At 38.3% G+C, this 25,162-nt stretch overlaps 1 protein-coding gene across 1 annotated transcript; it reads right to left on the minus strand.

Annotated features, from left to right (window-relative positions):
- Positions 1-2,384: 2,384 nt before the first annotated feature.
- LOC139311363 (V-type proton ATPase subunit S1-like protein) lies at positions 2,385-24,962 on the minus strand. Its single transcript, XM_070935782.1, has 7 exons — positions 24,868-24,962; positions 14,747-14,787; positions 13,060-13,121; positions 7,481-7,713; positions 6,325-6,375; positions 5,115-5,358; positions 2,385-2,687 (listed from the first exon to the last, which is right to left on the minus strand). Exons 1-7 carry the CDS (start codon positions 24,960-24,962, stop codon positions 2,385-2,387), a joined length of 1,029 nt encoding a protein of 342 aa, XP_070791883.1.
- Between the last annotated feature and the right edge of the window lie 200 nt (positions 24,963-25,162).

A 25,162-nucleotide genomic window follows, 5' to 3' on the forward strand; every position in this document is an offset into this window, starting at 1 on the left:
AGATCTACTGATTCCTTATATGGAAAGTAAATCATGGGCCAGCTGGAATCTCTGGAATGTCTTATTGTTTAGTCATAGGATGCATTCGGAGAACAATTTATTGATATAAATAAAGGTCCCTTCCAACTCTGTTAATATATTGATAAAGGGCCTGCATTAGAAACTGGTCTTGTTGGCATCTATTAAATTGGGGTCAACTTCCAGAGCCCTTATCTCATCCAGCAATTTCTGTTGCTGCTGTTCACTTCTTCTGTTCAAGGGAAGGAGCAGGCCACAATAGGAACCCTATTCTACCCCTTTACATAGGGGCAAACTCTTGAATGCATTGGGAATAATTTCCTGCTAGTTTCTTTCAGGTAACGCAAGAAAAAAAGGGTGTGTGTGTGTGCAAAACCTAATAAAACATGCACTGTCAACTTGGCTGGTCCTTTCCCTAGGAAAGATTGAGAAGTAATTGAGAGGAACAGAAGTAGTGAAAGAATAACTGCATGTATGGAGCAGAGAGGCTGCATTGCTACTATCTGATCCTGGTATTTCCCAAACCTATCAAATATATTTATAATAGCATATTGTGTGGTGGCCATTTTATTATTTTGGGTATACTTGGTTTTAATTATTTTTTTATCTCTGGCTTTCTTTCTATTTTTGTTTCATTTACTCTATTTATATGAAAAATGAACTTTAGGATACTGTTATGTAATTTTAATATGTAATCCTCTCTGTGAGATCAATGCTATTTATTTTTTAAATATAAAACAACATGAGATTAGAATTGTGCAATATTCTTTCTTTCTCCCTTTATATACAAAAGAGAACTATTAATAGTTAGGACCTGAAACTTGGTAAGAATGTTCATTACTATGTAGATGACAACAAAATGCTGGGAAACAGAATGCAGTCTAATGGCTGAATACTTTCCACATTCCCCTTCCCAAGACATGGGTGATAACAAAAATGTTAGACAAAATCCAGCTCTGCCTTCTACGATAGTATCCAAATTCTGGACACAAAATACAAGGCAATTAAGAGCACTTCATTGCTTCCTGTTGGCTTGTTTAAGTTCTTGGCTTACTGATTCCAGATAATGTTTCTTAAAATTTAACATTTATGGGATTTCAAAATTTGTATCTACACTGGAATACAACTTTCAGTTTTGTAAGAGTATTGACCACCTATGCAGTGGTTACAATGGTATGGCTTCAAAACAACTTCATCCATGGGCTAAAACATTCTAACTGCTGTCCTAGATATTATGTTGGAGATGTATTTATAGAATAGAGGATACATCTGGGGTAGAATTCAAAAGGTATTACAACAATAGATTCTTTTGATACAGTTACAAGAGACCAGGGGCTTTCTGCCTTTGAACAATTGTTTGGTTTTCTTCAAAAATATCATTATTAAATGTGACTCTCAAGGCTTTGGAAATTAAAACTGAAGACAACAGTCATACTTTTGCAGTATCAGAGGCAATGTTTGCTACACTAAATTTTTCCTTCCCACTGAGATTCATTTTCTTTTATCTTATTCTGAATGACATGTTTGGAAATTAATGCCAACAGTCTGGTATTCTTTGATCATTTATCAGAGAAACCATGTCATAAAAAATTAGCTCAATATTAGAAGAATGGAACATCAAAAACTGTTTATAATTTCAGTGAAATACAACAAAAGTGAACAATGTTCAGTGCCAAGGACACCTCTTGGCACAAAAGCATCACAAGATAAGCTACCCACAGCAAATTTGTATAACACTGAGATGTAACTGACAAAATTCATATATTTTTACAAGCCATACATGGTTGCTATTTGGCTGGCATTTGCATTTCACACTGCAACCAGACGCAATGATTTGGATGCACATAGTCACTTTTCAGCTCATTAGCAGTTAAAATGTTATTTGCTACACCAAGATAGAATGTTGCTAGACCATATCTGAAGAACTGACCTTTATTTTTGTTATGCATCTTTGGCTGTGATATTTTACTTTCATTGGGAAGAAAAATTTGGCAGCTTTAGAACAGCAGCAAATTCCACCTTGTTAGATAAATTCCAGACAATTAATTAATCAAACAGTCAATATTACAATTCTAAAAACATTCCTGACCATGAAACATCTCCTTACATCTCCAAGTTGCTTTTAGTATTGACAAACGTAACAAAGTCATCCATGTGATCTGTTTTTGGATTTTATGAGTAATGAAGCACTTCACTGTAGCACTTCTACTTTTATGTCCACAAAATCACGAGAACTTGAAATTGTTTGATTGAAATTAAAGTTGTGGCATTCTGTTTCCGGAGTGTTGTGAGGTCATAGCTGCAAAAGTTTCTTGAAGCACTTTGCTGTCTAACCATGGGATGAGAGCAACCACCCAGGATAATGGTTAGATATAGATTTTAGAATATTGTTGGCTTCTAAGTTCATAGGTTTCATGCCCATTGATTCTCAGGGGCTCTTTTTCATCTGCTGTATCAATATCTTTCATCTGTGGATAATAAGCAGAAGATGCTTTGCATTCATAATGTCTGTCAATGGATTTTAAGTGCATCAACATGTGAAGAGCATAAGCTAAAACAAGAAGCAGTATCAGAGACATCACTAGACCCATTAGAATGGCTGGTGGGAAGAGGGAAGCACAATCTTTTGCATAAGCAAACTGTCCGTCTTCAATGTTAAATCCTTGAATCTGTGAAGAAAATCAAATAGTCTAAATTAAGACAACCTCCCCTTGCAATTCAAGGGCATGCTATTCTTTGATCACTATTGGTGATTATTTTCCCCAGTACCAGTTGCTGAAATAGAAATCAGAATCTATTTCTCTGGAGCTTCTTGTGTGTCATCGAGGAATTCTAAAATAAACTAGGATAGAAATCTGGTATATAGATATATGTGTGAGATTGCAGACGTTAAGCCTTTACTCACTTTCCAAATGACTTGGGATATAGTACTACTAACACATCTGAAAGAAATTTGGTTAAATAAGACTAGTCAAGACACTACCAAAGATTGTAATTCCAGGGTCAAGAAGATAAACCCAATAGCTTATTAAAACAGAGACAACCATTCTGTGCAATGCACATAAAAACTGTCTAAGCTTCAATCACACTGTCATGGCTGCCAAACTGACTCTTTCAATCACAGCCTGCAGACATCCCTGCTGTGAAAACAGTTAAGCTATTTTTCTCCTTGACTGGCTTGTTTACTTATCTTTGCAACTTCCTCAAGTGTTACCTTGACACAAATTGAACCATCCCCAAACTACATAAACCAAATCAGTGAGATGAAAGCTCAAACTATATACCCTTGTAAGTGCCTTTGCCGTTTCATCTTATCACAACATCTAGTTGGGAAAACAATAAACAACCAGTAATGTTCATATCGTGTAATTCATTAATATAGTCTATCATTTTATTACAATAACAAAAATATAACTTCAAAATGGTGATACCAGAATTTTCAGGAAGAAGCATATTAATAACCCCAGTTGCTGCTGCCGATATTGACCGGTTCAGCCAAACCGGTAGTTCTGATCAGAGGCTGGGCCTGCCGACCTCCCTGGCGCTATCATGTCATATATAATCACCGGTTTCTTGATGCCGCCTGCACGCTCACATTTTCTGGGCAAACCGATTGTTACAGTATGTGATGCCCACCTCTGAATAAACCTGTATATTCTAAGACTAATATGCATTTCTAAGAATATTTAGCCCAGAGTAAGTAGTTACTTTTAATGAAATGCTTTTATATTAAAATTCAAACTTCATTATCTCCTAGATCCATGATGGCAAACCTATGGCCCTCTCTGCAGAGCCTTCTCTACTGGCATGTGTGCCTTCGCCCCAGGTCAGATCTCTGTGGCGTTTCTTTCATGAGCTTCTGTTTCTCTGCAAACGATGAAACAGAAGCTCATGAAAGAAAAAGATATTACATCTTGCCGCACTGCTGGTGTTGGGATTCTCCGCCTCCCACCAGCCAGCTGGTCTTCGGGTCTCTGTTGTGCATGTGCGCATCTCTGCACATGTGCATGTTCGTGCACATGCGCGCATATCTGCACATGGACATGCGGACACGTGAACATGTGCACGTGCACGTCCATGCACGTGCATGTCCACGCATGTCCATGCTTGTCCACATTCGCATAGGCGCACACACCTTTCAGTTTGGTTATGCACGTGTGTGCAGTTTGGGCACTCGGTGTCTAAAAGGTTCACCATCACTGTCCTAGATCAGTGATGGCGAACCTATGGCATGCATTCCAGAGATGGCACACAGAGCCCTCTCTGTGGGCATGTGAGCCGTCACCCCAGCTCAGCTCCACCATGCATGCACCGCCTCCTGCCAGTCAGCTGGTCTTTGGATCTCTGCCATACATGCGTGGGGGTGGGGCGCATGCACAGGGGTGTGCATGCGTGGGATTGGGCACATGTGGGATGCATGCATGGGAGCACATGTGGAGGCATGCATGTATGGGGGCAAGTGCATGCTGGGGGCATGTGCACATGCATGGGGGTGGGGTGCATATGGGGGGATGGGACGCATGTGGTGGTGCAGCACATGCAGTGGCACATGCGTGCAGGGGGGCACATGCAGGGGGTGTGCACATGCATGGGGCCGGGGTGCATGCGCAGGGGTGCGCGTGCATTGCATTTTGGATCTTCGTGCGCGCTTTGGGCACTCAGTCTGGAAAAGGTTAGGCGTCCCAAATCATCTCATGTTCTTTCTTCCCAATTTACATTTAGGATACAGGCTATGATTCTTTTGGGAAGTTTATTGATATTTTTATCAATCGTCTCATATATAAAATCTCAAAAGTTCACACGTGCAAGTCTTGAAAGAGGACAATAGTTAGGCCCCCAATACCCCAATAAATGGAGACATTTATTGCACACAGTGGGAGAGATTTCTGAATAAATCTTAAACTTCCATTGCAAGTCTGTAAGAACAAGGCGACTGCCTTTTTCCCCCTTTGCTAAACTGGGTGTGGGCGTGGCCAGTGCATGACGCATTCAGCAGCCGTGATCTATATTGAAAGGTTCTTTAAGCTTCCTTACTGCACAGATCTAGCCTTATAAGTATTTGCTTAAAGGCCTCAGTTGGCTTTCTCACACATTACCTGAAAATCAATAAAAGTAACTTCCCAGTGCTTGGCTGCATCGTTTGCAGAGCTGGGTGTTAATAGTGCATCATATCTCTGCAAGTTGCTGACATGTTCACAGTGATAAGAATAGATTGCTGGTGCATGTATTCGTGTTGCGTTGAATGTTGCTTGTACAGATTGATTGTAAATAAGCTGGATTCTGTGTAAGGTAAACCAATTTTGAATGGAGAGCTTGTAGTAACTGTTTGTCAGAATGAATCTGCCAGGGGAAATCAGAAAAATAATTACAGTAAATCTTGCCAGTTTTTGTTTATATATGTAAATAAATCTCATAAAGATATACCAACTTCATATTATTATTATTGCATGGGATTTCCTAGTTGATCCAGAATGTATGCCTTTCAATTCTTTGTTTTCACTGTTAAACACTAAAAATACTCTAAACTGCCAGAAAATCAAGATAATGGAAAAGAAAGCAGGAGCAGGTTGTTGCTGTTTGCAAATATTCCTTTTAAAACTTATCATAAATACATTTCTAGATAAATAATACAACAGCCTTGACATTTTGTGTGTCTAATACTTTAAAAACACTGTCTAAATTAAAGGCTAGAAAAATAAGAGGCTAAATCGTACTGGATGTTAATGTAGTGCACTAATTTACATATATTAATATGGAAAACACACATATCACCTTTGTAAGCAAAATTTCATAGAGCAATTTGGAATTTTGAAAACTTGTATGTACATATTTTAAACTGAAAGCCCAGCATAGCATACATAATATTGCAAAATAAGGAAACAGAACTACCAAACATCATAAAAATACATTTTCATTAAAACATTAAGGAAACAGAAATCAGATTAAATAAAAGCATAGTGCAGTATTTGCTCCTAACAGGTGATCTCTACAATGCACAAAAGTGAGATACGCTAACTATATTTGCAATTATTCTCTTAAATTTTGATAACATGCAACTGTGCCTATGGATATTGCCTTCCAAAGTTAAGCACTGTTAAGTCCTGATAATTTCAACTGAGAAATATATATATATTTACTGAAATGAATGGGTCTTTAATTCTGAAAGATTCTTGCGTCTGTTGTATTGTAAAGGAAATTGTATTTATTGCAAAATGTTTTCACATTTTCACATTATCATAATGGAGATAGGCTAACAGTATAGTTTTAATGTAATAGTGCTGTGGAGATTAATATTCGAAAACATACCTGATAACAAATCCTTTCAAATTGTCAATGTCACCAAAATTAAGTGAAAGCCTAGATGGAAAAGGACAATTAAATCAAGAACTATTCAGAGGTGGAAGAGAAAGAAGAGATTGTAGTTAAATTTAAATTCATCAAAGTTATTTAAGATGGTTGCATGGTACCATCGAAACACACAAAAGGGGCAGAGCTTGGTAATGGCACAACATGAACTCTTGATACCTCTTGCAGACATTGCTTGTCCAAATCATAACCTGGTGCAAAAAATGTGGCCCTATAATGTATCAGAGTGGCAGTTTGCTTGTGCCGAGCTCCTATAGTACAATAAATACTTGAATAAAAGCCAGCAACTGTATCCAATGGTGCTTATTTAGGGAGTCACAGGACCTCAGGATAACATTAGTGAGGTACCTAGTAACACCTATATTCCATTCATAGTAAAATTGAATTACAGCTATATTTCATGGTTACAGTTCATGAACAGACAACAATTAGGCTTAAAATAAACTGCATTTGTCACAGACACAGGATATTATGATACTTTGAAGATTATCAAATTAATTTTAGCATAAGTTTCTATAAATATATCTTGCTACATAGTCTAGCGTTTAGTTTCTATACATCACAAAACCTTTTCTTCTCAATCTATCTCATAATCTATTTCTTTCTTTCTTGGGTTATATGAAAGTTAAAACACAGACAACCTTGTTGACAAACATCTCTGACAAACATAGAACGGCAAGCATTCATCAATATTATGGCTCCAGCAAGTAGAATATTTGGGAACATTCAAAGTCATTATATTAGTTCAGTGCTCAACATTTCACTGCCACAAGGATACTGCATTGTTGATTTAAAAAAAAACATTTAATTTTATTTCAGACCTAGAAAAACTCCACAGTAGGGTACAATTTTACATTGCACCAAAGGTTTTTGTTTTTTCAAAAGGCAACTGGACTTTTTTGATTTTTTTGTTTGAAAACATTTCGTTTCTCATCCAAGAAGCTACTTCAGTTCTTCGGTTAGAGCTGAAGAAGCTTCTTGGATGTGAAATGAAACATTTTTAAAGAAAAAAATCAAGAAAGTTCAGTCATCTTTTGGAAAAAACACCTTTGGGACAAGCACAGCCTGGATGATTGAGAATCTCCATAAATCTTACATTGCATTTTCTTCACTGCAGTTTGAATCAGCAACATCCACCGATGCATGAACACCAAATGTTTTGTCTGTTAGATCCAGCTGAGTGTGGTTCTGAAGCTTAATCATGATCCTTCTGGCCCAGAATAGAATACAGGGGCTTCCATTAATGGTGACATTCAGTGGACTGTAGTGGCTGTGAATCATAGATTCTTTCTCCAAATTCTCTTTAGTGCTTACATTGTAATTGCCAATCTGCATGCAACCAAGTAAGAAATAACAATTAGTGTTCTTCCTTTAACATACTACTAACACTTAATTTTGAATTACTAGAAAGCAGAGCAACATAAATTCAACACTTAATTTTGAATTACTAGATACCAGAGCAACATAAATTCAATTCCATAAATGACTTGCCGTCAAGGCTAGTCCAAAATGCTTTGCTTTGAGATGGAGCCCATCCTAAATCTGAACTAGAACATTACACTAAAATCTCAATTCTGACTATTTATTTATTTATTTATTTATTTATTTATTTATTTATTTGATTTTTATACCGCCCTTCTCCAGCAGGACTCAGGGTGGTGAACAGCCAAGGTAAAAACATAGCATACAAAATTTAAAACAATTTAAAAATATATTAAATAGTTTCGGCCCACAATTTAAAAAAACTCCAATAAAATCAATTACAAATTAAAACTGAAAGATGGGATCAAGCCAGCCCGGCTAGATGAAATAAGTGAGTTTTAAGGGCCTGACGAAAAGTCTGGAGATCCGGGATCGTACGTATCTCTGGGGGTAGGTCGTTCCAAAAGGCCGGTGCCGCCACAGAGAAGGCTCTCCCCCTGGGGGTCGCCAGCCGACATTGTCTGGCCAACGGCACCCTGAGGAGGCCCTCTCTGTGCAAGCGTACTGGCCGGTGGGAGGCTATTGGCGGCAGAAGGCGGTCTCGTAGATACTCAGGCCCTAAGCCATGGAGCGCTTTAAAGGTAGTCACCAACACCTTGAAGCGCATCTGGAAGACCACCGGAGCCAGTGCAGCTCACGCAGGAGGGGTGTCACATGGGAGTGCCCCGTCGCTCCCATAATCCCCCGCGTGGCCGCATTCTGGACTAGTTGGAGCCTCTGGGTGCACCCCAGGGGAAGCCCCATGTAGACAGCATTGCAGTAGTCCAGGCGGGAAGTGACGAGTGCTTGAGTGACCATGCGTAAGGAGTCCCAACCCAGGAAGGAATGCAACTGACGTATCAGGCGAACCTGATAAAAAGCCCCCCTGGCCACGGCCGTCATATGCTGTTCTAAAGCCAGCCGTGCATCCAGGAGGACGCCCAAGTTGCGAGCCCCCTCCGTGGGGGCCAATGACTCGCCCCCAATAACCAGCAATGGCACCAGCTGGCTATATCGGGATGCTGGAAGCCACAGCCACTCGGTCTTGGAAGGGTTGAGTCGGAGCCTGTTTCTCCCCATCCAGGCCTGCACAGCCTCCAGGCACCGGGACATCACTTCAAGGGCATCATTGGAGTGGCCTGGGGTGGAGATGTACAGCTGAGTGTCGTCAGCATACTGATGGAACTCCACCCCAAAGCCATGGATGATCTCACCAGGGGCTTCACATAAATGTTGAACAGGAGGGACGAGAGGACTGACCCCTGCGGCACCCCACAAACAAGACGCCTTGGGGTCGACCGCTGCCCCCCTGCCAACACAGATTGCAACCGGTCAGAGAGATAGGAGGAGAACCACCGCAAAACGGTGCCCCCCATCCCCAACCCCTCTAACCGGCACAACATGATACCATGGTCGATGGTATCAAAAGCCGCTGAGAGATCTAACAGGACCAGGATAGAGGAGCATCCCCTATCCTGAGCCCTCCAGAGATCATCCACCAATGCGACCAATGCCGTTTCCATGCTGTGCCCAGGCCTGAAGCCGGACTGGAGCGGATCTAGATAGACAGCTTCATCCAGGTACTGCGACAGCTGCCACACCACCACACTCTCAACAACTTTCACAACAAAACGAAGGTTGGAGACTGGACGATAGTTAGCCAAAACAGCCGGATCCAGAGAGGGCTTCTTGAGGAGAGGCCTCACCACCGCTTCTTTCAAGGCGGCCGGCAAGACACCCTCACTCAAAGAAGCGTTAATAATCCTCTGGAGCCAGCCTCGTGTAACCTCCCAGGAACCAGCACCAACCAGGGTCCAATAAACATGTGGTTGCTTTCAGCCATCCCAGAATCCTGTCTACAGGATCAAACTCCTCCCAGATAACACTCTCAAGACCTGCCTCAATCATCCCATCTGAACTTACCCAGTCAGAGGCCAAGCCTTCCCGAATCTGAGCAATTTTATCATGCAGATACTGCACAAAATCCTCATAACCCATAACCAGCAGCGCGGGTAGTGACGGGAGCAGCATGGCGCTCCCATGTAACACCGCTCCTGCACGAGCTGCACTGGCTCCCAGTGGTCTTCCGGGTGCGCTTCAAGGTGTTGGTTATCACCTTTAAAGCGCTCCATGGCATAAGGCCTAGCTATCTTCGAGACCGCCTGCTGCCACCGACGACCTCCCATCGACCCGTGCGCTCCCACAGAGAGGGCCTCCTCGGGGTGCCATCAGCCAAACAGTGCAGGCTGGTGACCCCCAGGGGGAGGGCCTTCTCTGTGGGGGCACCTACCCTCTGGAATCAATTGCCTCCAGAGATAAGGAGAATCCAAGACCTCAGTGCCTTCCGCCGTGCCCTTAAAACCTCCCTTTTCCAGCAAGCCGGGCTGGCCTAATTTTTTAAGTGTTTTTAAGTGTTTTGTTTATTGTTTTTATTTAATCGGGCCAAATTTATATATATATATATTTAACTGTATTTTAATATTTGTACTTGATGTTTTTACTTGGCTGTTCACCGCCCTGAGTCCTCAGGGAGAAGGGCGGTATACAAATTCAAAATAAAATAAAATAAAATAATAATAATAATAAGAAAGTAAAAACCTAGCAATATCCTGCTTCAGGGTGGCTATCATAATTCTGTCTAACAGTAAGACAAGCTCTGCTTATTAAACACCATAAGAAATTACTGTTCATCCCCAATACATAAGTAAAAAGCAGAGTTTCTAAAAATATGGATAGTTTTCGTAATAAATGTCTAATCATTAGTGTAGACAAAGCTCATTGAACAGTTTTTAAAATATATATCATTTAAATTACTATTGTTAGAGTGAAATGGCATGTGCTATTAGTGATACACTGCCTTAGTGAAACACTATACAATTATTGTGCTAAAATATAAATATCTGCATATGAACTGCTTGAGATATGAACTCTTATTTTTATCCTTCTAGACACAAGAAGATATATTGATTTATGTTAATAATAGTGGAAAGATTTATATAGCTGCTTATCAGCAGGAATTTTATTACGTATCAGCTAATTCAGACATTGAATTTGTGGATATTTTTCATAAAAATATAAACAAAATTACATCTTTGTGACATTACATAGGGTACCAATTTTAAAAATGAGATTCTGGAAATTTCAGGAGATAGCAGAAATGTAAAAGAGAAATCCCATCTCAAGAGACTCAGACATGAAAGAGATGAAGGAAAACACAAATGTGGTCTGTCAATGAAACCTAAATTCTGTTAATCTAGAAAATTGGCAGAGACCATCAAAGTCCTGTAAAATCAAACTTGAAGTACCAATCAGGAGCCAAGAAATTCAACTCTTTCAAGTTGGCTTTTAAAAAACATTAGACTCTTTTTTGTTACACCTTCCTTTCTCATAGGAAAAGCAGAAGAAATTATCCAAGCTATTAGAAATTCATTTGCTTTTGTTATTTTCTTATACTATATTCTATTTTTCTAGTTGCTTTTGTTCTATGTATATTTTCCTGAGTGGAGGAACTGAAGGAATTAATTGTTCAATTCTCCTTTCTCCCTTTGTCTTTCGACCCCACTGATTCCATACTATCTATATCTATATCTATATCTATATCTATATCTATATCTATATCTATATCTATATCTATATCTATATCTATATCTATCTATCTATCTATCTATCTATCTATCTATCTATCTATACGTTTGAATTTCTTTCTGAGTCAGTCCACTTATTCTAAGAGGGCTTAAATTTTAGCCCAGTATATCTGGCTAAGTAATTGAGAAAAATCAGAGGATGTGCCACATTATTGTTGTTGAGTTCACACAATTTTGTGTAAGAATTTCTCTCGAATAAATTGGATTGTGGTAGCACACTGAGCAAGAATATGGAAGGTTTTAGAAGGAGAGTTGATAAATGGAGGATCTAGAACCACCCTGCTGGCACAACTGTACCAAAGAGTCCTGTGCACACTTGTGCCAGCAGACAACAGATCAGGGGTGGGTTGTACTTATCTTTACTACTGGTTCGCAACGGGGCCGTGCATGCGCGCTTGCTTTGCTTGTGCGCATGCGCAGAAGCATTTGATGAATTGGGGTCGGTGGGCGGAGCCTCCTGCTGGTTTTACTACCAGTTCTATAGAACCGGTGCGAACTGGGGTTGTAATGACATCTGCAACAGATGTCATTACAACATAGCAAAAAATAACACAGAGACGGGGGGGGGGTAAACAATTATTTGATAAGTACAGGTATTCCTCAACTTACAACAGCTTGCTTAGTGATCATTTGAAGTTACAACAGCACTGAAAAAAATGACTATTGACCATTTTTGACCATTGACCATTTTTGACCATTGCCCATTTTTCACCCTTATAACCGTTGCAGCATGCCCATAGCCATGTGATCAACATTAAGAAACTTGGCAATTGACTCATATTTATGACAGTTGCAGTGCCCTGGGGTTATTTTGCAATCTTTTGCAATCTTTTGCAATCTTCTGACAAGTGAAGTCAGTGGAGAATCCAGATTCATTTAACAACACTGTTACTAATTTAACAACTGCAGTGATTCACTTAACAACTATAGCAAGAAAGGTAATAAAACGGGGCAAAATCCACTTAATAAATGTCTCGCTTAGCAACAGAAATGTTGAACTCAGTTTTGGCCCTAAGACAAAGACAACCTGTAGCTACTAAGAGAAACAAAAAAAAATTGTAATAGAATTCTAGAATACTTTCTGGGAAAAATTGAGAACTGCTGATATTCAGAAAAGAACAACATTTACAAATATATAAAATATATACCAGATATTCCTAAGTACCAATAAATGTGTCATCCAGAGTTTCTTGCAGAAAACCATCAAGTGAGTATTTCTCAGTTATACTATCAACATGGAGAGTTGAGTCTCTTTTCCTTTTCTTTTCCTTTTTATTTTAATGTTTGATATGTGCCACTACTTCTGCAATCAATCGAGTTTGTACCAGGATAATAATTGTCCTGGATGGACAAATCTTGTGAGACCAACTCATGAATTTATCTGGTGTCATCAATATATTTTTTTTAAAAAGATATATGTAGTAAATCATACAGATTTACAACCCAGGTGCAATATATGCTGTATAACACTGAAAATAATTTGGTCAAGGAACATAAATATGCTACATGACTTGGAAAGAAAATATTGTCATCTAAGAACTTACTATCCAGTTTTCTGGTGTCTCCATACCTGTGTTATTGCTACTTGTTGTAAATTAATTTTGGGCTTCACACTGCCATCATACCGTCGACCTACAAAAGAAACAACATGCAATACATTCCAATTAAAACTAATCCTAGCAATAAACAATTTTAATAACTATTTTTAGGTTTGAGGGTTTTTTTTTTATCAAAGAGGAGACTGATATAAAAATATTTTTAAAAAGTGTGTGTGTGTGTGTGTGTGTGTGTGTGTGTGTGTGTATTGGGCAGACAGCTTATCAATCAGATGTAGTTTAACACAGCAGCCAACATGGTGAATAATTTGAGCCAATCTTTTTAAAAAGATTATATATTTAAAAGTTCTTCTGTATGTCATTGATATTGTAGAACACAAAGACGTATAGTCTTCGACTGCCTTTCATTAGTATGAACAATTCTTAATGCTCAGAGATTTTGTTTAGGAAGCTGGTGAATCAACTGTATTATGGCCTGTTATAAACAAAAAGTATCTTCTCTCCAAATCTATTTGTCTACTACAGGTAGTCCTTAATTTACAACCACAATCGGTACCAGAATGTCCATTGCTAATGAGCCGGTTGTTAAATAAGTCATGGTTAAGTTTATGACCTTTTTGCCACAATTGTTAAGCAAATCACTGTAATTTTTAAGCAAATTATACTGTCATTAAGCAAATCTAGCTTTCCCTAATGACTTTGATGTCAGTTGCCAATAAAAGAGGGGATGAAATGGCGATCACATGACCAGAAGGATGTTGTACCCATCATAAATACATACCAGGTTACCAAGCACTTGAATTTTGATCTGTGGGGCTGCTTCAACGGTCATCAATACAAGGACCTGTTGTTACTTTTTAATGTGCTGTTGGTTGTCAAATGGTTGATAAATGAATGGTTGCAAGTCAAGGACTACCTGCATTTCAAGGAAATAGCATTTCACGCCCTTTAGTTATGCATTTTCCGTTTCAGCATCCCAGTCACGGAAAAGAGAAAGGGAATAGGTATCCTGAATTAGGGGAAAGCAGGAGGAAAGTTCTCTGATGTCACAGTGGTGACACCTCCTATTTTTCATTCATAACTCCAGAGATGGGTTTCTCATAATTTTACCACCAGTTCGTCGCACATCAAAAATGTGTGTGTGCGCCTTCCACACATGTGCGCAGCCTTCCATGCATGCACGTGGCCATGCATGTGCTTTGCTCATGTATGTGGCTTGCATGCAGGCTTAGAAAACGTGGCTAAATAGGACGGCATAGCCCGAACTGGTCTGAACTGGCTGCATACTACTACATAACTTCTTTACATACTAATTAGACGCAACCACTGCAGAAAAAAAGTAAGGAGCAGACTCATTCCATTAAATCTACTGAAATATAAGATCTAATGGGACAGTTCTTTGAACTGTTTTCAGTTGATGACTCTAAGAACTATTGCTTGGTTTTTTTATGGCTTCCCTGCTCATCCATATTTTCCTTTGGTGTTATATTTAGCTTGTATCCCTGAACACAGACATCTTTGTTATTTATCACTCCTAAGCTACTGTAGGAATATTTCTGGCGGAACAGAAAGGTTAAAAATGTTTGAATTAATTAAACTATCTGCTGGTGACCTATAGTCACCTGAAACTCCTCTGTAAATTTTTTTGGACCTGTATTTTTCCAGGAAGTGACAATTTGCAGGAGACAATTAAAGCCTTACCATTTCTCTGGAGTAGATCTTGATCAGAGAATACAAACAAACTGCAAAGAAGCAGACAGAAAAGTAGCATTTGAGCAACATTTTTTTTAAAAGTATGTACCTTACTTAAACTGCAGAAAGGCAATATTTACTACTTTCAAACTGCAATATAATCTGTGAAATAGTGTATCTATTTAAAAGTTTAAACATCCTTTTAGGAAAAAAGTTCTCCATATTGAATTTAGAATGAAGCTTCATGTTATACAACTATTGGTAAATCAACAGGTTTGTTAAGTGGGTTCATTTTATGTATTTGATATTTATCCACTCTGGTAAACATCCAGGTAAGTATGGATAAATTTTTAAAAACAAAACCAGGAAACAAAACATTAAATCCATGAATAAAAATCAAGATTAAAATATTCATTGAAGAGATGCTGCAAAAGATTTCCTAAACACCAAGCAAGTGGCAGCCAAATGCAGCTCATGAACAAATGCATTTCATGGTCTCAGGCTAAAAAGGTGGGACTCTGGCAGTGGAGAAACATGCAGGTCACTGGCAGTAGATTAAAATAGATTTTTGCTAGAGTCTGATAGATACCTGAGAGACTAGTTATTGCATTTAAATAAAATTGTTGCAAAACTCTTCCCAGTTCAGTACACCTGGGGACAAGGGAAGCCAAATGGAAAGAGAAAATTTCACTATATTTCATGTTTCAAAGTCAGGTAGCAAAAATGCATGCAATGGTTTGGGAACAGCTGCAGCACAATAAGTACTGTTCGAATTTTGGAGTTCTGCCAACTAGGCAGAAGTCTGAGTGATGCAGTGTGAAGCTCCCTGTTCCCTACTCCTTTCTTGTCAATGGCAAATGAAAAAATTGACTTATGATAAATGTTTATTCAAACCGCCCACCTAGCAGTTTAAAAGAATGCAAATGCAAGTAGATTAATAGGTATCACTTTGTGGGAAGGTAATAACATTCCGTGCTATATATTTGACATATATAGCTATGCTGGTCACATAACCATGGAAAATATCTTCGGACAATGCTGGCTCCCTTGGCCAAGAAATGGAGATGAGCACCACATCCTAGAGTCGGACACAACTGGATAGGGAAACCTTTACCCCTACCTTACATTTTTATGATACAGGTAGTCCTCGACTTATGACCACAATTGAGCCCAAAATTTCTGTTGCTAAGTGAAACATTTGTTAAGTGAATGTTTCCCCATTTTTCTTGCCCAGAGTTGTTAAGTGAATCACAGCAATTGTTAAGTTAGTAACATGGTTGCTAAGTGAATCTGGTTTCCCCATTGATTTTGCTTGTCAGAAGATTGCGGAAGCTGATCACATGTCCCCAAGGCACTGCAAACGTCACAAATATAAGTCATTTGCGAAGCAGCTGATGTTTGGTCATGTGGCCACGGGAATGCTGCAACAGTCGTAAGTATGTAAAATGGTCATAAGTCACTTTTTCCAATGTCCGTTGTAACTTTGAATGGTCACTAAATGAACGGTTGTAAATTGAGGATTACCTATATATTGCATCACAAGCCATCTGATTACCTTCTACGGGAATCTTTTGTGTGAGCCCAGTCTGAATGGGGTTCATTTTACCACATAAACACAGAAAATTGAGTTAAGCAAACTGGTAGGTCTCTTATGCAAGCCTCCATAGCTAACCAGAGTAAAAGCTGTTTATTGGACAGCTGGCAGTTGCTATATTCCCAGCTAGAAAAGCACCCTGGGTCAAGGGAGGCAGCTAGTTTGGGCTGATGACCGCCTGTCATTTTAACTGTTGTGCCAGTCACTGCACTCAACATTAAATCTGCTGTAGGCTAATCTTTTTAGTCAGTATTTAGTATTTAATCGGCTTATCAATTAAAGGTCACATTAGAGATCTGAAGAAAAGCCACACACAAGCTTTCTAGGAAATGCATATTACACCACCCAAAGTCCGCTGGAGTTGGATGGCCAATAAATTTAAGTGAACAAAATGTCTGAGTATCCAAAGCATACCCATAGTTATCACTGTGGGTTTGAAAATTTATTAAAATATCTCAAAGCAAACTCATAGATACCACTGAGGATTTTGAAATTCAGAAGAGCATTGTGCCTCTCTTGTCCACATATTGTTTTTGCTAGGCAACAAGTAACTATTTATTAGTGCAAACCCTAACTTACATATAAATCCAGGAGTAGTTGGGTAAATATACCGACCATCCTGAAATTCCTGTTGCTACTTTTCAATTCAATTCCTTATATGTAGTAGTGGTTCTGGTCATATAGGACTATAGGTCCTTCATGAAACTTAGAGCCTATAAAGTTGTTTTTAGTAAGTACACATTCATACTTTAGATCTGTAATTCTATACAGAACAAGACAACTGAAAATCCACAATATGCAGCAGAGTTGAAACTAATATTATTAACTAAGTTGGCTCGAGTTTTCAAAGAAGACATGTCCATAGCATCTGACTGAGCATAATGGTTTATTTCCAATGTTATATTGGGAGATTTGGGACACTGGGAAAACAGTCTCTATCAAGGCAATGTTCAGATAAGAGACAGCATAGCCCACAACTGGATAGTAGACAGGGCAAGAGACATAGTACATGAAATAGTACATGAAAAAACAGCAAGAAAGTGGATGACAAACTGAAGGCCTCTGAATTTTCAGAAAGTTGTTAGTGAGGAAGTGAAGTTCTAGAATTGCGGTATGGAATTGTCAAATATTCTCCAGTCCTATGTTCCCACGTAGCCATTTTTAACAAAAAGAACAATTTAATGTTGTGAAATTGATCAGCCTTCCCTAGAAGTCTATATTATTCCCAACGCTTTTTTAAAAAAATTAGTTTAAATTTTAAAGTTATGAAATAAAAAAAAAACCTGCATCACTAACAGAAAAAGATAAGTAGTGTGAAGTGTGAAGAAAGAAAACCTAGATATATTGTAGTGATTAAAATAAACTTAGCATGACAAGAAAAAAAACAAAAAGTATGTATTAATAGAGATAACAATTTTCATTTAATTTTATCCTTAAGCTCATTAAATCTAAATCATATAGCAATGTAGTACATCTTCTCATTTTTAGAACACAACAGCTTTTCCAAAAAAAAAGAGAGAGTAACAAATTAATATACTGCATCCATTTCTTAAAACCAGGAGAGTATGTTTTTTTTCAATTATGAAAAATCATCTTCTTTCCTGTGCCCCAGACTCAGTAAAGACAAAGATCTTGATAGAATAACAAATTCCATGTTTATGTGGAAACCTTTTATATGGTCCACCTTCACATTAAATTCCTTATGTATAATATCTTTTCCCAAAATTGTACTGACAATTGTACTGACATATTTGAAACTAATCAAGGCTTTAGCACAAATCATAGAAGTAGCTGTCCAAGGGATTTTCTTACCTCAATTGATTTGTGAGTTTAAAATGAATTAAGACTTAACATGACTCTGTTCTCACCTTTTTCATACATGTAAATATTGTACACATAATACACACATATAAAGGACACTGCATGAAGAAAGAAAGACATGAACATTCATTTCCGGTAGACAGCAGAAATCAAAGAGGATAACAGAGCTAGTCCACTGCACCTATGATTCTGGTGATGAAAATAAAAATAAGGCTGACAAAAGATTTCAGCTTAACCCAGCCTTCTCTAACCTGGTGATACTCAGTTATGATAGTAGTTGGTATCAGAATTTCCATTGTTAAGCAATGCAGTCACAAAGACTGTGACCACAATGCTTAGCAATGGCAATCCCTGAAATACTTGTTGTCATTAAGTGAGAACCTGGAGTCACTAAGCGAGCACCACCTCACAACTTCCTGCTGGCTTCCAATAATCAAAGTCAGTGGGGAAGCTGGCAAGAAATTGCAAGACCCAAGCAGCTTGCAAGCAGGTAAGTGACTGCTGCTGGGGAAAGGAGTGTGTGTGCAGATGGCCAAGGAGGCCCGGTATGCACATGGCATGGCTTGGGGTGGCTGCTATTGGGTGGGGGAGGCTTAGTGCAGGCTTAGTAAGGTTTGGAGATGGGGCACAAGGGTGTGTGGGTGGCAAGGGAGGTTTGTGCGAGTGTGGTGAGAATTGAAGTACCTGGTAGATGAGAAAGGGTGTGCATCAGAGGTGGGTTTCAGCAGGTTCTGACCAGTTCTGGAGAACCGGTAGTGGAAATTTTGAATAGTTCGGAGAACCTGTAGTAAAAATTCTGATTGCCCCCCTCCCCCCCATCTATTCTCTGCCTCCCAAGTCCCAGCTGATCGGGAGGAAATGGGCATTTTGCAGCAACCTTCCCCTGGATTGGAGAGAGAATGGAGATTTTACAGTATCCTTCCATTGCCATGCCCACCAAGCCATGCCCAAGCCATGCCATGCCAACCAAGCCACACCCACAGGACCGGTAGTAAACATTTTTGAAACCTACCACTGGTGTGCATGGATATACAAGTGACCAGGAAGGGTGTCTAAGTAGCCAGGAAAGCTTGGCACAAGTGTAGTAAGACTCTGGGAGGTTGCATAAGAATACACTGATGGTGGAGAGGCGTGCCATAAGGATGGCTGCTGCTGGATGGAGTAGTATACATGAGGATGTGCACATGGCCAGGGAGAGTACACAAGTGCTGGGAAGGCACAGCATGAGCACATCCAGGCTCAGAGAGGCTGCACAAGAGTGCAGTTGACCAGCAAGGCACAGCACAAGTCCCGCAGAACTGGGGAGAGTGCACAGGTTACAAGAGCAACTTGTGCCAGCGTACCTATTGACTTTGCTTGTGGAAAGCCAGGAGGGAAAGTCACGTGAACCATGTGACTACAGGGCACTGCACATCAGAAGTATGAGCTGGTTGCCAAATGCGCAGATTGTGATCATGTGAGCTCAGGGGTGCTGGGATGGCCAGAATTTCAAGGACAATCCAAAGCCTTCCAAACTTTGAATGGTCACTGAATGAATGCTCATTAAATGAATGCTCATTAATCAAGAACTACCTGTGCAGAGTTTCTATCCCTCCCTCCATTGTCCCTTTCATTGCAAATTCTGAATAATGCTCAATTTTGCCATAATATGAAAAATCAATTAAATGTGTAAATAGCCATGACTCATATATTATGAACTTCAAGAAAAATGTAACCCTAACCCTAACTCTAAATATAAATATGATTTACTATATTTCATAATCTTGGTATAAGATATGTATCAATCCTATTCTAATTCTGTCAACAGCCGAACTAAAATTGGCTTAGCTCTATGAACATCTATGGAATCAGTGGTGAAATGCTACCAGTTCGCACTGATTCAGATGAACCAGTAGTGATAAAAACCTATCGGTTCCTCCGAACCAGTATTTCCGATGATCAGCTGTGCCACGCGATTTAGATTCACTAGAATCCAGCTCTCTAGTGAATCTAAATTGCGTGGCACAGCTGATACTCCCTCGCTGTTCTACTTACCTTCCCAAGCCTCCTTTTGGCGCATACTGCACATGCGCATGTGTGTTTGGTACACACTGCATATGCGCATACAGCACACGTTTGGCACGCAGCGTGCATGTGCAGCCAGCAAACCGGTAGCAAACCAGTTCAGATTTCACCACTGTGTGGAATATATTTATTTAAAACATTTATATAGCTGCCCATTAGATAACCAACTCTGGGAGGCTTCCCAATGTTTACATTTTGGGCAATATACAAAATATTGTAAATGCTTAGTTTCTAGATGAGTATCTGTTAATAAGATAAGAACATCTAGGTTGATTGTTTGGATATTTCCAGATTTTTCTATTCTTGCTTCCAAAATGCTCATTCACTTCTTTCTACTTAGCCTTTTCTTGTTTAAACTTCTGGCCATTCACATTTTGAGAATTTCATCAAATCCTACCAGCAATGATTTCCTTGGACTTTTTCTTCCTCTCAAGCTATGTCATTCTTCTATCAAATATTAATTTTGTAATTCAGTTGTTGTTCATTCTGTATATTTTATTTAACCATCTAAACTTATTTCATACTGATTGCTCATTTTTGCACATACTACATTCATCACCCATTCATTCTTATTTCTGTCTTTTTTTCTTTTATCACATTCATTTCCTTACACCATTTCCACTGAATTCAACTTAATTTTCTGTTTCTCACAACATGCCCAACTCTCTTCCACATAACAAAATGAGCAGAAGCACCTGTATAATCCTCTTATTTTTTTCAACAAATATTCATTCCTTGTTAAGAGACCAAATCCTATCCACTATCTTTCTACATACGTTTACATGTCTTGAATTTTTTTGATCCATTACTCCATCTTTAGTAAATATTTTATCACCTAGAATTCATTTGCTTATGTAGTTTTCTGCTATTTTTTGTATAACTCATAATTTGTCACTTCATTTTCTCTGTCAACTACAATTACCTGCTCTGTGATACATTAATTTTCAGATCCACACTCTACATGCATCATACAGTCTATCTAATATTCACTGCAAATCATTCATATTCTCAGCCAACAACAGAGAATCATCTGCATATAATAGTATAGATGTATTAATGTCTAACACCTTATGGTCTTATGTCACTACATGCATTTCTTTCACATTCTTACACATTTATGCATAAATGCAATAAACATCTAAGGAAGGAATACAGACTTTCCTCTTATTCCCTTCTCAGTTCATTAAGGAATTCCATTTATTTTAATACATATTTTACTTGCATCATGACTTCTTTTATCTCATTCATCAATGAATTTTCAACTTTGTATATGTGCAAAGTATTACACAGTACAAACCCAGTCAACTTACGATATTCTCTCTCTAAATGCTTATGCAGCAATTTTTTTCACATTCATGTTTCATAATTACCTGCTGGGGGGGAGGAGTAAATTCTATCTGCACATGCTTTACCTGGAGTAAAGCCACACCATCCTTCACAATTTTTGATCCTTGTTAATTCTCATACTTTGTGAATCCAAATTTTGAAAGCCACCTTCATAATCCCACTTAACAAACTAGCTTTTGTTTATATCAGGGATGCCAAACTCGCAACCACGGACCAGATACGTCACATACTGACCACGCCCTCCCCCAGTTTAGCAAAGGGGGGGAGTTGCAATACGATAGAGTTTGACACCCCTGGTTTATATTCTTGCTATCTTTCCCTTTATTTATAAAAGCAACATTCTTCTAATCATCAAAGAGATCCACTCCCACATTGATAGCCACTCCATAAACAAGCCACATTTAATTTTTAGTTTCCAATTATATCATCTACACCTGCAGCTTTAGCATTTTCAACTTTTTCACACTATTTATGACTTCATTTTCATGTTTTTATTCTTGAACATTTACATTTATATCATTTGTTTCAAATCTTTAAGCCATTACTATAATTCTCATGCAAATTGATAAAGTACTATTTCCAGTATTACACCATTTCATCCTAAATAATTTCAGTACTTTATTTTTTAATTCCATTTACTCTATAGAAGATTCCTGGTTCAGCTCTAACCAAAGCAGTATATGACTTCCATTTAAAATTGATTGATTGATTATATGCCATTAAGTCATTGTCAGCTCTTAGCAACCACACAGAAAATTTTTCTCCATGATTCTATTAAAATTACGTTATATTTTCTCTGCCTCTATTCCTATTAACCGTGCCTTGAACTATTTGACTATATTATTTGCATCTATTTTTTTCTTTCTTTATGTATTAAATACATAATATAAGACTTATTTTTATTCACCTGAAGACACCTTTTGATTTTAATGGGGTTTACTATTCTAACTAAATTACTTAGTACTTCATTAAAAGTTAAATTAATCAGGGCTGCGAGTCCATATGAAACCATACCTAGGGAAATCAAGCCTGGGTATCTTTTGGCCTCTTTCTTGTTCAATGTGTTAATGAGATTTTGTGCACTTTTTAAAATCTATATTGATGACATAGTTTTAATCTATGTTGAAATAATATAATTCTTCTATAGTATATTTTTTCTATACTATATGCAAAAGCTTTTCAAAATTTTGAGCATTCACTGGAGACCGAAAGTATTATTTTATGATAAGTCAGTCACAAGAACTGTTGGAGGACGGAACTAAGGTGCCAAATTGCACAAATGCCATTGAATTGGATGAGCTGTCAGTACCTGGGAATATTGTATTCTGGCTAAGGCTCAAGATGATGCTATATAAGGCACCAAATTAAAGGTTAAGCAGGTTAATGGAATGGATATACATCTGGTAGAAAGCAAGCGGCCCCTATGATCAAGTGCATAAACTAAATGTCTATACAAAATATTGAACACATCACAGACACAGGGGTTCAGCATCACAACTATCTTTTATAGTATTGACAATGTTCACTTCTTGAGCCTGGAAATGAGGACCTATTTGGAGACCTTTACCAATTAGCATCTTTCAATTCTGCTTAAAATAAAAAACATCTGAACTTTGCTTTCCTGAAATGTGGCTACAAGTGTAGCTACCTATATTTTCTGTAAAGGTCATTCATGGCATTAACATTTAATGCTGCTGCTGCAGAAAATTAAGTTTTGTGATACTTGGGTTTGGCCAAATATGTTACAACTCAGATCCATGATATTTTAATGTAAACTGACTTCATGTAGCTTACGACAACAAAAACACTATTAATTACAAAGTATTTTCCCCAAATAAAATCATTCAGATTTGTTCAGATATTGGAGACCACAACAGCAGTAGATACCAAAGTATAGAAAGGACACCAATAATCACCTCCAGTATCCACTTATGATTTGGAGACTGTGCATAGGGAAAACATAGTCAGAAGAATTAAGTATCAACGGATTTTTTTTCATTTTTCTGAGAAAAAATAATAGACTGAATCGGTCTGCTTGCCATTCAAATTCTACAGGATAGGGCTGTTAATCTTTATGTCAGTGGTGCTTTATTACACACAGGCAGAATTACCAACTAACAAGATCCACACAGGGGAGCACAAAAACTACCAACTCCCTTCCACAGACAAGATAATTTCTTCCCAAAAATATCACTTTCTCAACCACTTTTGCAATAAATCAGTTATCATCTTTAAGACTGCCCATGCCATGCCCTAAGGATTATTAAATGACAAGAAAGAGGAAAAGCTATCTTACATCTCATTCTGATCCTAATTACATCATGAGCTCAGAACTGGAGAAATTCTGCATTCCAGAGACTTAAATATATGTATGGAAATACTTTCCTAAAAGTGGAAAAATTTAATGCAATAAGTTATTACAAATCACTCATGTGGCTTTTCCCCCACTTGCATTTATGAGCCAATAATATAATTAAGCTAAATATCTAGTAAACTTTAATTCATCTCTTAGCCAAACTACAGATCTATACAATTAGACACAGATTAATACAAACACCTGTCTATTACCCCACCCTCCCCAAGGCACAGCTATGAGCCTCCCCATTTTAATGTGACCTGCATTTTAATGGTGAAACAAAGCACATCTCTCTGTGTAACTATTTTTCCTTCTATAATTGTAACTTTCTTCAACTCAAGCCCCCGGGGGAATATTTGAGGCTGCTTTATGTTGCACAAATAAAATTGTGTACAGGGAACAAGAATGAGATTGCATATTTTCTGATAAACCTGAATTTGCATCAAAATTCGTATTATAAGCTCCATTTCATCTTTTAAAAAATTCTTTTTTCAGTGTCATCAGTACCGTTTCTGGCTGTCTGTTTTACACCTACACTATTTTATTTATATCTCTGTTATTAACAGTGCGGAAGGAAAGAAAACCAAACCATCATGGCAAGAGAGAGATGCAAAAGAGACGCAACAGAGACTAATCTCTCTCATCGCTTTTGAGTTTTAAGTATAAGATTGTACACAACAGAACTGTTTATTTTCCCATATATGATACAATTTCATCAAGAGAACTTCCATTGATGTTGACACCTCTGTTTTTAAGTAAATAAGCTCAGCATCTTGAATGTTGAAACTATTTGCCTCTCTGTGATTAGTACGTCAAAAAAAAAAAAAACCTTCCCTAATCATGAACATCTGAATGAACAATATGGTTACTACCCTCTCCAAATCACAAACATAAACCTTTTATTCAGCTGCCCCCACACTTTTTGCATATACTCATAAAATCACTGACCTCCTTTCCATTCTTCCAGGGATTTGGTCCATAGATGATGAAAATCTTACGCAGAAAAGGAGAAATAAAAATCTAAAAATTGCACTGCTTTCCATTGAGAAATAAATCAGACCCTCCAGACTCAGCACATCTGTTCATGTGTAGCAAAGAAACAAGAGCCAGTATTTTCAGCAGCCAGAGATAGACAGCCGAGCCAACCAATAGGAAGCAGTGCTCGGTACCATCTGAGCTTTCATGTAGTCTCTATGCAAAATAAGAGGCTGTCTTGGACATTTTCTACTGAACGTAGTCACCT

Source organism: Pituophis catenifer, unplaced genomic scaffold (assembly GCF_029215685.1).
Source record: "Pituophis catenifer annectens isolate HBS135680 unplaced genomic scaffold, rPitCat1.0.hap2 SCAF_2, whole genome shotgun sequence".
In the NCBI taxonomy this organism is placed as follows: Eukaryota; Metazoa; Chordata; class Lepidosauria; order Squamata; family Colubridae; genus Pituophis; species Pituophis catenifer.

Coding starts and splice junctions, on each gene's coding strand:
- LOC139311363 (XM_070935782.1), bottom strand. CDS start 24,962: ATGGAAAGCAGTGCAATTTTTAGATTTTTATTTCTCCTTTTCTGCGTA. Junction 6,376..7,480: donor TGCAGTGAAGAAAATGCAAT/GTAAGATTTATG, acceptor TTTTCCATCTAG/GCTTTCACTTAATTTTGGTG. Junction 2,688..5,114: donor TTACTTTTATTGATTTTCAG/GTAATGTGTGAG, acceptor TTTTCTTCACAG/ATTCAAGGATTTAACATTGA.